Source organism: Aedes aegypti, chromosome 2 (assembly GCF_002204515.2).
Source record: "Aedes aegypti strain LVP_AGWG chromosome 2, AaegL5.0 Primary Assembly, whole genome shotgun sequence".
Lineage (NCBI taxonomy): Eukaryota > Metazoa > Arthropoda > Insecta > Diptera > Culicidae > Aedes > Aedes aegypti.
Genome location: NC_035108.1, coordinates 436,152,538 through 436,172,343, shown reverse-complemented (window position 1 = coordinate 436,172,343; position 19,806 = coordinate 436,152,538). Strand labels below are relative to the sequence as shown.

The window sequence follows — 19,806 nt, the reverse complement described above, 5'->3', positions numbered from 1 at the left end:
GTCATTGTTTGCAGACATTGCAGCACACGAAGAAAGAAACCAGTTTCTTAGATATACTTTCACAATGAATACATTAAATCGTGCCAATCCATCTTTAGTTGCCTTAAGTAACGCAAAAGTGTATCGGTAAAGGAACACTTTTAAAGAATAAATAATTTTAGCCATCCATCTTGCATTATGGAAAGCACCAGGAGCACATATTTTAAAATTTTCATTAATTTTTCCACCCAAAAATATAATCGTAAGCTGAATAACTTCACGATAATCTTCGCGGTGATGATGTTCTATTAGTTGTCGTTCAAAAAATTCTAATAGAATCACCCTCTCGTTGTCTGTTATTGATGATTTAACGAACGCATCATTCAAACCAGAATGGTGAAAAACTCTTTTCTAAGCGGTGCCATTCCATCTGAAACCGCTTAAAGATCTCAACATTTGGAGATTGTGCTGTTTCAAATTGCAGTACCTTGAATGCCTTGCCAACTAACAGCTCGCGAGCTTCCACGCGTGTATGTGATGTCTACAGGGAAGTCCAATAAGCTGTCTTTTAAACATATTGTTTAGATGTTGACACGCTCCTTTCTTTCGACCAGTGTTTGATGCAGTGGTATCAAATGATGTAAACATAACCCTAAAAAACGAACGTTTTATTTTAGAAATTGTGAATAATAAAATTGAAGCTAAAAAAACTTACCTGTCTTCAAGACCCTAATCGACAACTGCATTATAAACTGCTACTGCTTGTTCTATAGACCATTTCCGTCAGATCTAACCCCCTGTTTTTGTATTTTTCTTCGAAAGACAATAATTTTCAATGAATATTAACGCTTTCAGATTTAATTTATATGCACTCCTGATTTTCTTATAAATTTTTGAAAACATTGATACTCACCACTTTTTTTGCTAAAAACGGGTGTGCGGAACAGTTCTAGTAACCCTAGAAACTTCTTTTCACCTTTTCACCTCACCCTATCCAAGAATGTTTATTTACGTTTTGAAATGTCAAGATTGCCTGCAGGCAGCTCCGAAAAACTTTCAGTAGCAAACAATATTTCGATTGCCACGAAAATCCATGGTCGATTTTTTTGTAGCCACATTAATTTAAACTTTAATTCAGCTTGCCACACTTGAATTAAACTTCAATTCGCATAATCAACGAACACGGAATACTTAGATTTGCGCAGTTTCGGAAATTTAGAGGTAAGTAGAGACATTTATTGTTTTGTCAGATGAAGGGTCTCTGGCTGCCTGAATAATAACATGTTTTACACTAAACTCTTGAATGTTTCTGCAATCCTTCTCACAGGAACTCAATTGGAGTAATTGCTGAAGTGAGCTCATCATACCGCATCAATCATGTCAGCACAGAAAACCAAATTTGAAAAAGCAGACTCTAGGAACCTCCCGTTAATACTGGAAGACACCATTATAAAGTTTTATGCAACGAATCCGAATTTTTTGAGTTCTGAATCCAAACAAGTTAAAATGCAAAGGTAAGGTATAAGTATAGCGATCAAACTTTAATGGAAAATAAACATAATATGAACTTCATTATAGATCTGGAAGAAAAAGCTATGGTGATATGGCGGTAGGATTTGTGAAACTTCAACGGTTCGGTGAAAAATGTAGGATTGTAGCGAGTATTACCCCGGAACACAAAATAACTCAGCGCCCATACGATGTCTCATTGACCATAAATGAAGCGAATGGATTGATTGAAGATTTCTCTTGCGAATGTGAAGCAAACATGGGTAATGTTTAATGTTCTTAATTAAGTGAACTCTATAAAGCGCATTAAGGTGGTTATCAAGCGAAGCCATACCTCCAATTTTCAACAGCATACATCCAAAGAACCAAACAGTGCGCTGAAAATTTGATTATCGTAAAGTACCCATAGGGGCCCAGATAGCCGTAGCGGTAAACGCGCAGCTATTCATTATGACCATGCTGAGGGTCGTGGGTTCGAATCCCGCTGGTCGAGGATCTTTTCGTAATGGAAATTTTCTCGATTCCCAAGGCATAAGAGTATCATCGTATCTGCCACACGATATACACATGCAAAAATAGTCAATCGGCAAAGAAAGCTCTCAGTTAATAACTGTGGAAGTGCTCATAAGAACACTAATCTGAGAAGCAGGCTTTGTCCCAGTTGTTTCGCAATATTAACCTGGTAGTATTTAGTATAATCTGCTTCAGTGATGGTTACATAACACGCAACTAGGGGAAGAACACCAATTTTCGATCCAGCACTAGTTTTCGATTCATTCCTACGATTTTGGCCTACTTCGTATGAAAATTCGAAAATTGGCACAGAATTACTGTAGGTCGAATATTAGTGTTTTTCTCTACTTCATTCAATATGTATCAATAACTATGAATAAAAATGACAGCTAAATTAGGAGCGTGAGCGAAATATGGTAGTAATACGCTAATATTGGTCACCATCGACGAGCAACCAATCGATAAAATTCTCAACAGAAATGGTTGTCAGGTTCACTAGATTAGTGCTCTTGAAATATAAAGTGTGGCTACGTTTTATAATCACCATAAATGCATTTATTAGACATCAGCATGCATCTGATGATGCCCAAATAGCCATAGCGGTAAACGCGTAGCTATTAGCTAGATCATACTGATAGTCATTGGTTCGAATTTCGCCTTTTCGGATTTTAAATTCTCGATCATAAAGTATATTAATGCTTGCCACATAATGTACACACGTCGAAATGGTTAAATGACAAAGAAAGTTCTCAGTTGTTAACTGTGGAAGTTGCCATAAAAAGCAACACTACACTGAAATGAATTTTATAGTAGAAACTGCTGAATCCATGGTAAAATTAAAAACAGCACCAACGATTTTCAACCGACTACACTAATCTGTTAACTCTACCAGAACATAGTCAACATCACCACACAAGAAAATATTTTCGGTTTAATTAACCACAATTGCAGCATTTATGACTAGAAACATTCTTGATTTGACAAGTTTGGCATTGTACTTTTGACCACACTGTGTTGTAAGGTGAGTGTCACGGATTGAAATACAATGCTATGTAGTCGAGACTACTATGGACATGGTCACTTTTACTGCACTGGTCAGTGGTTTTTACCAGATTATAGTAAATTTAACAGATTTTTGTAGTCGGTTGAAAATCGTTGGTGCAGTTCTTAATTCTACCATGGATTCAGTAGATTATACTACAAAATTTGTTTGCGTGTATGCTCTGCTTCTCAGCAGATGCATCACAGACAAACAGAGGAAACATTTTCAGCAGTTACACATGAAATCGTGGTCTTCTTCTTCTTCTTGGCATTACATCCCTAGAGGGACGAAACCTGCTTCTCAGCTTAGTGTTTTATTACCGCTTTCACAGTTATTATCTGAGAGCTTTTTTGTCTAAGTTGCAATTTTTGCATCTGTTTATCGTGTGGCAGACATTTAATGATACTCTATTCCCAGGGAAGTCAAGATTTTTTCCCATTACTAAAATATCCTGGATCGACCAGAAATCGAAGCCAGATATTTCCAGAATGGCTTGCTTTGTAGCCGCTGACATTACCACTAATTTAGTCAAGCAATTAAAAGTGCGACGGCTTCAAGTAGTTGCTATAGAGTCATACACAAATTACGTCACATTCTGAGGGAAACGGAAGAGGTTAACATACAGTGTGAAAAAACTTGCACAATTTTCAAAATATACTAACTTAGTAAGACACGTTGGGAGGAATGAGGGATGTAAAACATGATAAAATATGCCGTGAGGCCGTGACATAATTTGTGTATTAACCCTATTGCTCTTGTACCGAGAATTAATACTAAATAACATTTTATCAATCATTTCAACTTAATTATTGATTACTATTTTTCTTTATAAAAGGTGGTTGCAAGCATGTTTCGGTTTTTGTTTTTTGGATTTTCCGACGAAATGAAATACCATCTTCTACTGAAGTTGAATGCTACTGGAAGGCTTCCCCCATGACGGAAGCAGCTAAGAGAAAGGGAATATTATGGGCGAAAGAAATAGTATTTCCAAAGAACACTATCGGTCACATAGATTGCGACCAAGAAGAGGACGATAATTCACTTGTCGATCTGCCAATTGAGAGACGGTTAGATCCCTCCAAAAAGCTTGATATCAATGTAAAATTTGCGTTGCATCCTAAGCTGGAGGGATGTACTAAACCTTTTGGCATATTGAAATATCTATTACCTTACGATGAAGCAAAAATGATCCAAATAGATGCATTGTTCATATTGTTTAAAAAATCAGAACCTTCGAACTACAATGTTAAAACGTTTTTCAAATATTGTGAGGGAAAAATGAGCGACACAGTTCTGGAAGAAATTTGCAAGAAAACATTAGGGCAGAGCGACACTAAAGATTGGTTCAGTTTCCGCATAGGAAGGATAACGGCTTCAATTTGTCACGAAGCTTCACGATGCAAAACTTTCACTGAATCCCTAGTTGAAAGAATAAAGCCGTTCGAAACCAAGTATATGAAACGTGGTAAAATATTGGAAAAAAAAAAGTAAATTTCCATGTCTTTTGATATAATATGAATGATTCACAATCATGTGTTTTACAGGTTTTGCACGTTTTATCCTCCAAATATGGATTTATCGCAGAGGCAGGTCTATATCTGTCAAAAGCATACCCGCATCTTGGAGCTTCACCGGACGGTATTCAAAAAGAAAGAATCTTTGAGATAAAGTGCCCTGCTAAAACAAAATCTTTACGAGCCTATTACGTAAGTGAATCAGGCAGTATAAATGCAAAATGTTTAGCGCAAGTTCAGTTGCAAATGCACTTATGCCATAAAAAGAAAAGTTTTTTTTTTTTTTAATTTCTTTATTAGTATCATTCCAAACATTACATTCATTTCTTATATCTAGGTGTTCTGTGTTATTTGACAACACTATCATCCTAATTTGGTAAAACAAATTTAAGATTTAATTAACATTTTGTTAACAACATATTACATTTCATTTGCCGTAGCAGTTCAGTTTTTTTACAGGTGAGTTGATTTCACCTGTTTATAAGAGAAAAAAAAAACGTTTTTAATATACTTAACCTAACTTAACCTAAACATATAACGCATTAATCGTGGCAATAGAAGATTGTAACGATTTTTGCCTGAAATTATTAATGATTGTATTTGACATTTGTTCCAATGTTTCAACATTGGATATTCTATGTAACTCATTGGTACTATACCAGGGAGGAAGCCTCAGAATCATTTTCAAAATTTTATTTTGAATTCTCTGTAGAGCTTTCTTCCTGGTTTTACAACAGCTAGTCCATATTGGTACAGCATACAACATGGCTGGCCTGAAAATTTGTTTGAATATCAACAGCTTGTTCTTAAGACAAAGTTTTGATTTTCTATTAATAAGGGGATAGAGACATTTTACATATTTATTACATTTGGCTTGAATGCCCTCAATGTGATTTTTGAAAGTTAAATTCTTATCTAGCATGAGCCCTAGATACTTAACTTCATCTGACCAATTTATTGGAACCCCTCTCATCGTGACAACATGTCTACTTGAAGGTTTCAAATAAAGAGCTTTTGGTTTATGTGGGAATATTATTAGTTGAGTTTTGGAAGCATTAGGAGAAATCTTCCATTTTTGCAAGTATGAAGAAAAAATATCCAAACTTTTTTGCAATCGACTACAGATGACACGCAGGCTTCGTCCTTTGGCGGAGAGGCCTGTGTCATCCGCAAGCAAAGATTTTTGACATCCCTGAGGTAGTTCAGGTAAGTCAGATGTGAAAATATTGTATAATATTGGTCCCAAAATGCTGCCTTGAGGAACACCAGCTCTTACAGGAAGTCTTTCAGATCTGGAGTTCTGATAATTAACCTGAAGTGTACGATTTGACAGATAACTTTGAATTATTCTAACAATGTATGTTGGAAAATTAAAGTTTTTTAATTTTACAATCAAACCTTCATGCCAAACACTGTCGAATGCTTTTTCTATGTCTAGAAGAGCAAGACCAGTAGAATAGCCTTCAGATTTGTTGGAACGGATCAAATTTGTTACACGTAAAAGTTGATGAGTGGTCGAATGTCCATGGCGGAATCCGAACTGTTCATTGGCAAAAATTGAATTTTCGTTGATGTGGGCCATCATTCTGTTCAAAATAACCTTTTCAAAAAGTTTACTGATGGAGGAAAGCAAACTGATTGGACGATAGCTAGAAGCTTCTGCAGGATTTTTGTCTGGTTTTAAAATTGGAACAACCTTAGCATTTTTCCATTTGTCAGGAAAATATGCTAATTGAAAACATTTGTTAAATATATTAACTAAAAATGATAAGCTACTTTCTGGAAGTTTCTTGATGAGGATGTAGAAAATTCCATCATCGCCAGGAGCTTTCATGTTTTTGATTTTTTTAATAATAGTTCTCACTTCTTCCAAATCAGTCTCTCAGGCATTTTCGAAAACGTTCTCTTGATTGAGAATATTTTCGAACTCCTGAGTAACTTCATTTTCAATTGGACTAGTAAGTCCTAAATTAAAATTGTGCGCACTTTCAAACTGCATAGCAAGTTTTTGAGCTTTTTCGAAATTAGTTAGTAATAATTTGTTTTCCTCTTTCAATGCCGGTATTGGCTTCTGAGGTTTTTTCAAGATTTTCGATAATTTCCAAAAGGGCTTAGAGCCAGGGTCCAATTGAGAAATTTTATTTTCAAAATTTTTGTTTCTTAATTGAGCAAAACGTTTCTTGATTTCTTTCTGCAAATCCTGCCATATAATTTTCATAGCAGGATCGCGAGTGCGTTGAAATTGCCTTCTCCTCACGTTTTTAAGACGGATCAAGAGTTTAAGATCATCGTCTATAATCACGGATTCAAATTTTACTTCACATTTTGGAATTGCAATGCTCCGGGCTTCAACAATGGAATTTGTTAAAGTTTCAAGAGCATTGTCAATATCAAGTTTAGTTTCTAAAGAAATGTTATCATCAAGATTGGAGTCAACATACGTTTTATATATATTCCAGTCGGCTCGTAAATAATTGAAAGTGGAGCTGATAGGATTGAGAATCGCTTCTTGGGATATTTGAAATGTAACAGGGACATGATCAGAATCAAAATCAGCATGAGTAATCAGTTGGCTACAAAGATGACTAGAGTCGGTTAAGACCAAATCAATCGTAGATGGATTTCTAGAAGAGGAAACACATGTAGGACTATCAGGGTATTGAATTGAGAAATATCCTGAAGAGCACTCATCAAATAAAATTCTGCCGTTGTAATTACTTTGAGAATTATTCCATGACCGATGTTTGGCATTAAAGTCACCAATGACAAAAAATTGTGACTTATTGCGAGTCAATTTACGCAAGTCAGTTTGGAGCAAATTAACTTGCTGTCCAGAGCATTGAAAAGGCAAATAGGCAGCTATGAAACTATATTTACCAAACTGTGTTTCAACAGAAATACCTAAAGTTTCAAAAACTTTAGTTTCAAATGATGAAAACAGTTGATGTTTTATACGCCTATGAATGATGATTGCAACTCCCCCACATGCCCCGTCAAGTCGATCATTACGATAAACAAAAAAGTTAGGATCTCTTTTGAGTTTAGATCCAGGTTTTAAATACGTTTCGGTAATAACTGCTATATGCACGTTATTAACCGTAAGAAAATTAAACAGCTCGTCCTCTTTACCATTTAGAGAACGAGCATTCCAATTTAAAATATTTAAATTATTATTTGGATCCATTAGAAAAACGTAATCCAATAACAATTTGATTTGTAAATTTTACACCTACTTGGACTGCTTCAGTCATAGTGGTGGCTTTGAACATTGCATCAATCATTAGATTCAATTGTTCAGTTAGAAAATTAAAATCAGAGGCAGACATGTCATGTGATTTCCCATTAGAATTTTCGGTAGACGAAGAAGCGGAGTTACCTGTGGCGGTAGGGTTTTTTCCATTTGATTTGAAACAAGTAGAATGGGTACCCATGGATCGAACAGGGGAGGAGTTCGAATTTCCTGCTACGATATCGGCAAAAGATTTACCGTGGGTAGATACATTCTAAATAGAAAGATTCGAACGGCTACCCGACGGATTAAAATTAGTTTGTGAATGAGCATGATTATGATCTTCCTGATGGGTATGATTCATGATCAAGCGATCGTTAACTGAAAATGAGCATTGTTCGATACTCTACCAGGCAAATTCCGGAAACGACCGTTATCGTAACGGATATTATCTTTCATCTGCCTGGCACGAGCCTCAATGACCTTTTTGCGTGAAGGACAATTCCAAAAATTGGACTTATGGTTAGCCCCGCAATTACAACATATGAATTTGGTGGTATCTTCCTTCACTGGACAGACGTCTTTGGCGTGAGAAGAACCTCCGCAAATCATGCATTTAGCATCCATGCGACAATTTTTTGTACCATGACCCCACTTTTGGCACCGACGGCACTGAGTGGGGTTCTGGTAATTTCCTCCAGGTTTCTGGAAATGTTCCCATGTCACACGGACATCAAACAAAAGTTTTGCTTTTTCTAAAGCTTTAATATTATTTAGTTCTTTTTTGTTAAAGTGAACTAAATAAAATTCTTGAGAAAGCCCTTTCCGAACAATGCCAGATTGGGTTCTCTTTTTCATAATGATTACTTGGACTGGGGAAAATCCAAGTAAATCATTTATTCCATTTTTGATCTCTTCAGGTGATTTATAGTCACTTGAGAGACCTTTCAAGACAACTTTGAACAAACGTTCAGTTTTGTCGTCATAAGTGAAAAATTTGTGCTTCTTCTCTTCAAGATGTTCGAGAAGAAGCTCACGATCTTTAAGAGTTTCCGGCAAAACGCGACAGTCTCCTTTCTTTGCGATTTGGAAGGAAACCTTGATTCCCCTAATGGAGTTCAAGATCTCCTGCCTAAATCCCCCAAATTCGGAACAACTGACCACGATAGGCGGCACTCTTTGCTTCCTCACTTGAATCAAAGAGCCTGGGCTAGAGGGTGCTTCGATTTGGTGTTCGGAAAATTTGTCTAGAGCATCGAACTGATTGCTCATTTCGATACAATTATTCATTTCACCCTTGGAAGAAAGTTTGCATTCCGGGGAAGCGTCCTTTCTTCCATTCTTGCCACGTGTAGTGACAGTTTTAAAACCCACTTTTTTGGAAGGAAGTAGTGAATTCAGAGATTCACCCTTCCTTTTGTTTGTTGTTGATACCATGTTTAATTAATAAACGAAAGAAGACGTGACCTTCGAAAGGTTTTTTCCCAAGACGGTGTCCAAGAAGGATTACCACCGCTAGATTTCGCCAACGGGTCCAACGAAAAATCGAAGGCACGGGTCCAAACAAGGATCGTAAAGGGATCAATAGTAGAAAAAGTAGTACTGAAAAGTACTGTTTTAAGTAGCACTGAAAAGTACCGTTTTTAATTTTAGCACTGAAAAGTACTGTTTTGTAGCACTGAAAAGTACTGTTTTATTGCTTTAGGTAGTTTTAAAGAAAACTTCCAAGAGCAGAGAAAATTCGTGTACGCACAGCACGAAGGTACGATGCGCACTGATAAAAAGAAAAGTATTTTTTGTGTCGCGATGCCTTCGTTTGAACAAAATTCTACGATAGAAAATCTCATCATTAAAGAGGTTACTTATGATGAAAAATATTGTGCTGGCTTATTGAAAAAATTGGAACTGTTTTGGGAACAAGCTATTTATAAGACCCTTATAAATCAATATTGTTACAGATGTGAATGAAAAAAAAAAATAAAATAAAAAATGAATCCTTTATCCTGAAAAAAAAAAGTGTAACAAATTCAAAACTAACTGGTTTTTACTTTAAAGTATTCATTATTTCATGAAAAATCTGTCTTCTCAATTAATAGGAACAATTTGGAGATATTGTAATAATAAAGCCACAGACTGACAAGCATGAAACAAAAATGTTCACCCAAGAAAATATGAAAGACGAACCATATGTATACATGATTTACCGATGTAATTTGTCATGAACAATGCAAGACATACATGTAATGTATGTGTATCGAGACAAATTTGTTTTATATTTTATGTACCTTTTGGCAGTATTAATATAAAACAATGTGAATATCGGTGATTAGTCCAAGATTTTGATAAGATCGAGACATTTTCCTATTTTTATATTTGAACTCAAATGGCGATTAGTAAGCTGTTTTTAGATTATGGAAGGTAGACGTGTCTCGTCGTTTTATGACAAATTATTCCCTTTTTTGGGGTAACTCTGGAGTATATTTCCCATAAGATATAAGAAAGTGATATTTTTATTTTGGATACAAATTCATGAACACAGAACAATCTTCTGTAGATAATATTTTTATCATATTTGAAAATTATTTTAATTGCTTTCAATACATTAATTACCCTTTGGGCAAAATGAGCACTATGTTCAATATTAAGGTAAAGTGCGAAATTATAAAACCACATTAAGTTGTAAGCTTAGCATATGGTATCCGCTTTGCACAAAAAATGAAATATTTATAAAAATTTTAATCGTTTTTTAGTGAAATTCCAAAAATCTTCAAAAGCTTAGTTATTTTTAATTGCCTAAAAGTTAAATAAGTTGAAAATAAATATATCAACAATTCAAGAAAATATCTTCGGTTATTACAAGCATTAACATATAATGGTTTTCTTTAGTAAATTCCATCCTTTTATGGACAAGATATACCCGGAGTATTTTTTAACGAAGATTAAACATCTATTTTTTGAAAGTGCCAAACTAGAAAAAAAAAATTTCCCACGCATCGAGATAGGCGATTACTTTCCTTTTCAGCTACATAGTTCCTATGTTTGGAAAACTATTTTTCACTTCTCAAAACTCAAAGGTTGAAGTAAAAAGGTTAAATATAAGGATGATTACTAATATTACCTAAATAAAAAAAATGAGTAGGATTAAACCGGGTGCATCCTTGAGGTGCTCAAATTGCCCTGTCAAATTGTCAAGAAAATCATTTCGAGTATATGGTGAGTGAAAAGGCTTTCATACCAAGATAATCTTACCCTGGTTACTATATTACAAACTTTAGTATCCATGAACAAGAGAGTCGTTATGCTCCAATTTTGACAAATTTCCTGCTCAATTGGAACGCGATTTGTATGGAAATGACAGAACACTGCTATTATAATTTTGACATTGACGCCTTTCTTATTTTAGGCATTATTAGAGCTTTTACATGTGTACAGAAATCTCGCATTATTTAGGATAACGTTCTAAAGGCTTTGGTTACCACGTGCGTAGCTCGTTGTTTCTGAGTACATGCTTGGTACACGTAATTTACGAAGAACGATTCCCCTCTATCTCCCAGTGATAGTGGTTTCATTTGCCCAGAAACCATGCACGTGATTACCAATAGTTTTAGAGGGTTATCCTAAATTATGCGAGAAATATTAAGAAATACTTTCAGATATACGAAGGTCATTCTAAGAAATTACATTTAAATTTAGTGTCCCATTCTTCCATAATACTTGCATTGAACCACAGTGACAAAATTTGAGTTTATTCGTTGATTAGATTAGACTGAATATTACAAAATCCACAAGCAATACATACATAATAATCTAATTTGTTAATCACCTTACTTTCAACTGTCGCATGCGGTTTAAGTAGTTCGAACTCTCGAAGTCTTCCAATAGCTCTCTCCACATGTATTCGCAGACTGGCTATTCTTTTATTAGCCATAACTTCATCGCGATTCATTTTTTTAGATGCATTTGTGCTTGGTGGTCTGACTAAAGTACATTTTTTAATACGTAAGTCCAGCTCGATCGACTTGAACCCTCTATCTGCCATTACCATGGTGTTTTTTGACAGTTTGTCAAGAAACCCACTATTTCTGACAATTTCTTGATCCGAAATTCTTCCACCAGCTCCTTTAGAAATGAAGTTGATTATTCCATCCGGCAAACAGGCTATTAAATACTTAATAGTATTGCATTTCTTATACATAGAATATGTCAATACTTGGTTGATCGCATTAGTTGGCTTCTGTATTTGAATTTCGAAGCAGTCTATAATAGTGTTAATTGCTCCAAATCTGTGTTTAAAGCTGCTTGGCAAATTAATCTGGACTTCTTCAGGCTCAGGCCAAATTACAAATCCTTCCATGGCATCGGCTAACAAAGAAATATTTTCGTTTATGATTCTGCTTATGCTTGTTATTGACAATTCGAATTGTATTGCCAGCTGCCAGTGTGGCTCGTTTAATCTAAGCTTTCGGATAATAATACAAATATCGCGAATAGCTATGTTTGTAGCATCTGATAGAATGTTCAAAACGTGGATCGATGCTTCCGGGATCCCCAAAAATCGTTTTGGATAATTTTTCATCGCTCCCATTGTGTATTCCAGTTGAATTTTTTTTATTATATGCGGCACAACATCTAGTGATGAAGATTCGGTGGTGCTCACAGCTGAGGGATGAAAAGTTGATTGGGAGTTCAAGTTTGATTGCATCGTAGTAATTTTACTTTTTGATGAGCTGTCACTTGCTGAGTGCTGATCGTAATCTGTAAACAAGTTAATTATTATATTATCATTAGAAAAAAATAGAGGCTAATGAAAAAAAAAATGAAATAAAGCTGCGGTATTAATAAAACGAATTTCACAAATCTTTCTAAATAACAATGTGTGTTTTTTTTTAATAAAATTACAAATAAATAAAGTTAAAAAAAAGTGGAGTGATTCTATTTGTAAATTCTGGTGGAATTTCTAATAAATCCTTGAAAAATGATAACTGGAGTCATTTTTAAAGGCATTTTTAGTGTAGTATTTCCCAAACATATTTGTCTACAAAATCTGTGACGCATAATTCAAGTAGTGGACATAATTAAATCTGTTGTTGTAATTATTTTTGCATATCAAACATAACTCTTTACAACTGATACTTGATAGAGATTCAAAATCATAGCCTGGAAACAAGACGTACAGTGCTGTTCTGAATAATAGCAGCGCATGTCGATTTTCATACAAAATGCTCAACTTTGACATGCTGTAGTTTTGTTCCCTTTCAAGCAATCGAGCTGAAATTTTCTCCACAGAACTACAAATATGATCAATTTTGTAACTACAAAATTTCAGTTTTTTCTGAGTCCCTGCCGAAAAGTGAGACACTAGATGAAATTTTTCAAAAAAATAGCAGTTTTACATTTTAAAATTTTTCTTCTACAAATATTCTAAACATTTTCGGTATAGGTGTAGGTTTGATAAGTAGGAGGAGATTGTTCCTATGGTAAGTGATATATAATTTAAAACTATAATGTCAAGCAGAAATTCAAATTTTTAAAACTGCTATTTTTTCGAACAATTTCACCTAGTACCTCACTTTCCGGTAGGGGCTTAGAAAATTTTGAAATTTTGTGTTTACAAAATTGGGCATATTTGTAGTTCTATGGAGAAAATTTCAACTCGATTGCTTGAAAGGGAACAAAACTACAGCATGTCAAAGTTGAGCATTTTGTATGAAAATCGACATGCGCTGCTATTATTCAGAACAGCACTGTAGATTAAATTTACAAAAGTAATATTCTATACTTGATTCTATATGAAGTTTCTAGACTAATATTTTATTTTATTTTACGTGTTTTATTTTACGAAATTGTATGCAAAAACCTTTTAAATAGAGTTCCATAAAATTGGAAATATAGTAGACTATAACCATACTGCCGTGAATCGCAAGTCAGTCCCATCTGCATTTTCATCAAAATTGAGTTGAGTTCAGTTTTCAACATCTCTTCCAATGCTCTTTCAGCTGCACTAATGAAATAATATGATTTGTTCGGAAAAAATAGAATAAAAAAACAGCAAGTCAAATTGTCCCATAATGAAAAGTAACCGCATATCAGTCTCACTACAGAGTTTCGCACCGTGCAACACAAAAAAAATGAACCGTGTTTCGATCATCTTTAAATTTTTCTCAGAAAGATATTGTAGCAAGTTGTGAAAGTTTCATTAAGATTGAAATATATTACAATCCTCTGGATTTTTTTGAATATTCGTTTGGAAAACAAGTTTGAAAACTTCACAGACCATTTTCTCAATGCCTACTTTTACAGATGGGACTGACTTGCGATTCACGGCAGCATATATGGGTTCATTCACAAATTTTATAACGCCAAAAATGGCCTCTTTTGATTCCCACCCACCCCCTCGTAATGCTTTTTGTATGAATAATCTACGAACTTTGTATGAGCTGTAACATTTTAAAGACACCCACCCACCCCCTTCATGAAATTTGTGAACAGGCCCTATAGGTCTACTATAACCAAAAGTGTGATAATTCATCTATCAACTGCAAACACCCGGTAAAAATATTGTTCGGGGTGGTTATATGACATGGTAGGTAACGCCTTATTTTCCCATATAAAATATAGTAATTAGTTTATTACACATAAGTAATTCTCCTGTAGTGGTTTAAACTCAGTAAACACACCGTCATATATGATGTGATATAAGAGTACAAATGTGGAGGCGATATACGTACATCTTGCATGCAGTGTTATGGCGCATGTAGGTATATCGCCTCCACATTTGCACTCTTATGCGCTCTTGTATACGAGTTTGTGTTTACTGGGAATGCTTTGAGTACATTAATAACAATACTTACAAGAGCGAATAAAGTCGAAGCTTGCTAAAACGACATCGCAAGGGACCGTCGTAACAGGGAATTGTCACTATAGAGAATAGTTATGACATCAACATATTTTTCAGAGACCGGAAAATGGTCGCTATAAAGAGCTTTTGTCACTATAAAAGTTGTCGTTATAACGAGCTTCTTACAGTCGAACAAATATAGAAATTCTGTTGAAAAAACCAAAGTAACATAAAGTGTTACAAGCACGAGGACATTTAAAAATTGTCTTAATTCTGTAGCCATAAAAATTTCAGAAACGAATTTAAAATTTTAGTTGTAGATTATGGTGTTGGTTGATTGGAGTGTGTTGCAAGTCACCCCGTTTGGTTAGGTATTATATTTTTTATGGTCGTTGATGGAAATTGTAGTGCAAAATCAAAAGCAAAAGATCAAAAAAAAATGATAAACAGAAATGAAATTATGTATGTACACATGTATGTTATGCATAATCTTAGAGCTAAGCGAAATACCGTTAACGCGCTTGAAATTAAAAAAAGGTCAATGTGTTAGTATTATTTGATATTGAACCTTTAAATATTCGATTTTTTTATTTGATATATTTTAGGTTGAAAAACAACTTGTGTCGCATTATGTTGGCACTATTTTAAATATGTGCATCAAAGGCCATCCTTAAAAAATGATTAAATATTTTGCGCATTTCAAATTGAAGCTTTTTGAAGAATTTTACATATATTTTAACGATATTGTAAATACTAAATTCATTAAACATATATTTATTCACTTTTCACAAACATTCTGATCATACACAATCGATTTCGTAAATAAAATTTGTGTTTTAATCAAATTTGATTGCATTTATAAAAACGAAACTGTGAATAGTCACTTGCGAAACATTAGAAACACCAAAAGCTAAACCGAAAAATGGGGCGAATAGAAACACTCTCCGACATGTTTGAATGTGTACAACTTAAACCGTGTGGATAAAAACCTATTTTATTAGCGTCAAACATGGGTCGCGTCTTGCTTTGCTGAGACCCCAAGGGGTCATGCACAAATTACGTCACGCTCCAAGCGAGGGGGGGGGGGTTGGAGGGGCTCGAGCCAAGCGTGACAAGCCTTAGAAAATTTTCGGAGGACTCATACAAAAAGTGTGACAAAGGGGGGGAGGGGGTCGAAAAAGTTGAAATTTAGCGTGACATAATTTGTGTACCATCCCCAATTGCTGTTAAAAAATAAAAATTGTATTGTACAAAGATTTATGAAAATGTTGTATATTTCTATTCACCCCGCAATGCGGCGAATAGATACACTGTTCAGTAAATATCAATACTTTTTTTCATTTTAATAGAAAAATAAACACATTTTCAACTGCATCTTGAAGAAATATCCATATGTTTTCATTTAGCGAAGAAAAAAAATTCATTCAATTAAAAGTACTTCAATTTTTGGTCATGTTGGTAATCGGCAAAAATGTTGAATGTTTCAGGCTATGAAAAGTGTATGAGATTTAAATATTTTATTAACATTTTTTTAATAAAACATGTAGCTACATTTTTAATTAATAAATAGTGTAGCGATACTATGTTGATAATGAAAGAATGAAAAAAAAAATCAGTAGGTTTTCAAAGTTTATCATTACATAACAGTCGCATTTTTAACTGTAGGTCGCTTTGTTTTTATTCGCCCCACTTTGTCTATTCACCCCGTTTTACGGTATTAAGATTGATGCTCTTGATTTTTTTTTTTGATATCACTGAATAAATCCTTGAAGTATTAAAAAAATACCACGAAGAATATGCATAGTTTATGAATGAAGAAATACTTTGAAATTTAATTAAAAATCCCTGAAGAAATTTGTGACAATTTTCTACAGAAACGCTTGAAAAATGTATGAATCCCTTTTTTTCAGATTTCTTACGCGCCATACAATTTATTTTTTATTTTCATACAAAAAATCTTACCTCGGGGGGAGGGGGGGGGGGGGTTGAAAAATCGCGAAAATTGTCTTACGTAATTAATGGATCGCCCCTAGGAGAAACTATTTTTTATTATACAAAATAATTGAGAACTCTTTTACATCAATAGAAAGCTTTTGATCCAAACTTTGAAGGCAAAATATTAAAGTTTTGTTAAAATATGGTTTTGATTAGTATTTTGCCTACGTCATGAGGCTAGTGCTACTATACGAACAGAAATTAGAAATGCCACTGGCTTTATTTTTCGATTTTATACTAATATTAGTTGTTAGTTATGCAACTATTGGTACATCGACCCTATAAAATCTGATGGAGTTCATGACGGAATTCATGAAGATTTTTCTACTTCTCTCTTTGCCAAATTCCTGTGAGAGTCCCTGAAACATTTTTTGTAAATTCCTGGATTTTCTACTCGATTCACAGAATAAGCCTGCCTGAGGCAGATCGATAACCATTAGAAACGAATAATGATTATAAATTATTAAACCAATCGTAGTATTTGTTTTTCATTTCATTAATTGTTGTTAGTATAGACCATATAATAATGAACCATCAATCTTCATAATGTAAACAGTTTTCATAAATCACTCACAATCATAAACTGTTATAATATATTCTTAAGCTTCTTTATAATTATGACCAGCAAAAAACAGTTTTTTTGTACTTCCAAAGAAATGTTTTCCATAAATGTCAAAATACACTAAATCAATTCCACGGACAAAAAAACATCGGAAAATTCAGGCAAATACTCTTGGACGAATAGTCATTTGTGAAGGAATCGTTAAAAGTAGAATGCTCCAAAAACTGCCAAAAAAAATATATATATATTTTTTACATGCAAAAAACAAAAATTGTGCGGTAAAAACTACCGTTTTAGGGGGTTTACTTAAGCGCTCGCACCGGCAATTTTCAGCAGATCAGAAATGCGCTAGATTTTGTTACAAATTAAATCTGAAGTGCTGTAGAAATGAGATTCAAGTCCATCTATTATTATCAGATTGGTTCCTCAAAAATAAATAAATAAATAAAACAAAAAAAAAATCAAATGATAAAGGAATTATTCAATACCTTGTCAAATATGATCAAAAACGTAATACAATTTCTTTTGAACTTACTTTTCTGCCAAGATTGTAATACACCAGAAGTCCCCGGTCGTTCATCATTCGAAACTCTTGATGTGGATAGTGGTACCTTCGATACCATTGTTTCTTCTAATTCTTCATCGCATACAGGTCGTGCCAAAATCGATTACAGTGGATCCACTATATCATTCCTAGCATCTAACGAACTCAACACTGTTTCACTGAAATTTTCGCATGGTAACGCAGTTTTTTCAACAAGTTTGGCTCGACCAATACTTGTATCCAAGGACAAATGATCCACTGAGCCACTTGTAGTGGAAACATTCCCACTAGGTGATTTTATAGGCAAATTCATATGTGGAAGAACTCCCACCTTTAGCTTCAAGGAACATCCTTTGTTTTTTTCGTAATCAACACAATCTTTCTCTAACTAAAATTTAAATACAGATGAAGATAATTTGATGTTAATTTATTAGCTGTGAAAATACTCACGTTAAAATGAAGTTCACAGCAGTACATTTTGCAGGTGCGAAATGTTGATTGCATTTCTTCCAACCAAACAGCTCTTGTAACAGTTTCTTAGGGTACAAAAACAAATCTTAGCTTTGAATTTGTTTTACTGTTAGACATACAGTTCAAAACTGCGCAACGTTTGAAGCAGACTCGCTTTTTAGGTGCCATATTTCAAATATTTTAGTTTCCTTTTTCAGAGAAACTCGAAACAATCCGACAAATTTGGTTTAGAAAACGAACAGATGAAACAATATGTATATGACATAGGGTACATGTCCCAATGGCGTTGTTAGTACCAGTAGTTGTGCTAGTGAATTAGTGTTTCAAAAGTTTTCAACTGATAGAAGTAATGTCTGTTCTATTAAAAAACATCTGTTTGAAATGTATTAAAATAATTATACCTATGAAATTATCACGATGCGTATAACAGATATTATTTCCTGTCTCGAGATAAAAATGTATTCAAAATATGAATAAAATTTCGTATTAAGTTTCTTGCGCATCATTCTCGTAGCTTTATTACTAAAGGACTTGTAACAAGTGTACTAGTGGTTCAAGGAATTTCACGTTCAAAATATAATATTACCACCCATGAAATATTTTTTGATTCAAGCAAATAGATCATCAATGAATATTTGTTTGTCTTTAGGTAATCCAATATTTGTACCGGCACCCTATGTACATTATTACAATGGTTTTGAAGAGGGAACGTCTACAAATGACGTAGCACTTTTGGCACATGTTTGATCCCTCTCCCCTTCTCCCATCGCATTCTTTTTCCCCACACATACACAGTTCTTCATAAAACTATTGCCACCCTCTTCCCCCATACAATGCAACGTCATTTATGGACGGGTCGCCAACCAGTTGATGCAGAGTTCATTCTATTCGTAAAATGTCAAAAAGCACAAAATAGAGCTACGTTTGTATTCGTGGCCGTCCATAAACCACGTAATTCGTGAGGTGGAATGATAAGTTTTGACAAAATACCAAATTCCACAAAAGTTCTAAACAAAAATGTTCGATAGAAAAATCTGTAAAACTTTCAATCCCATGAATGGCACATCTCGGTTCATGAGAGGCCCCATTAGAGGGGTTTCAATACGTAACACAAAGATTGTGGGAGATTTTGCCGCACTTTGTCATTAGTAACATTTTCAAACAATATTGATTCCTAATGTTTGATCCATATATGTACAAAACAAATCATTTAAGCTGATATTTCTTTTTTTTTTATTCCAGCGTTGCTCTCCGTTTGCCGTTTCTGATGTTACCACACTAAAGATTTTTTTACGCGTTTTGTTGTACGACTCCTTTAAGTTTAAAACTACGCAAATATGCAACAGAGTGCTATTTATCAGATAGCAGAAATTTCAGACTCAAAGATCACTATCAATATATTAAGAGTTTTTTTTCTACTGCTCAACATTCATGAACACAATATTATAAACTAAGAGCATAAGCAATAACTTTGGTTTTGAAATGTTACAAAATTACCTAGCGCACAAAATCTTCTCGACCGCCGCAGTTTGGTTATCACTTTTATAAGCCAAAGTGCCAAGCTCCTTGTAGATTGCATTCACGCATTTTCCTCCAAATTCTCGGATGAT

The 19,806-nt window shown here is 34.3% G+C and overlaps 1 protein-coding gene and 1 long non-coding RNA gene across 3 annotated transcripts; one reads left to right on the top strand and one right to left on the bottom strand.

The window, feature by feature from the left end:
• The first annotated feature begins 955 nt into the window (after nucleotides 1-955).
• LOC110677116 lies at nucleotides 956-18,690 on the top strand. Of its 2 annotated transcripts, XR_002500959.1 has the most exons (4): nucleotides 956-1,200; nucleotides 1,307-1,493; nucleotides 1,558-1,751; nucleotides 18,394-18,690. It is a non-coding gene; the product is annotated as an uncharacterized LOC110677116 (long non-coding RNA). The 2 variants fall into 2 exon arrangements; XR_002500958.1 differs by lacking the exon at nucleotides 18,394-18,690 and having other exon boundaries at nucleotides 977-1,200; nucleotides 1,558-1,871.
• On the bottom strand, nucleotides 11,367-18,387 carry LOC5565470. The gene is made up of 3 exons (XM_021847820.1): nucleotides 18,176-18,387; nucleotides 17,717-18,113; nucleotides 11,367-12,541 (listed from the first exon to the last, which is right to left on the bottom strand). The coding sequence occupies exons 2-3, from the start codon at nucleotides 17,802-17,804 to the stop codon at nucleotides 11,532-11,534; spliced, it is 1,098 nt and encodes a 365-aa protein (XP_021703512.1). The 5' UTR covers nucleotides 17,805-18,113; nucleotides 18,176-18,387; the 3' UTR covers nucleotides 11,367-11,531.
• Nucleotides 18,691-19,806: the final 1,116 nt, after the last annotated feature.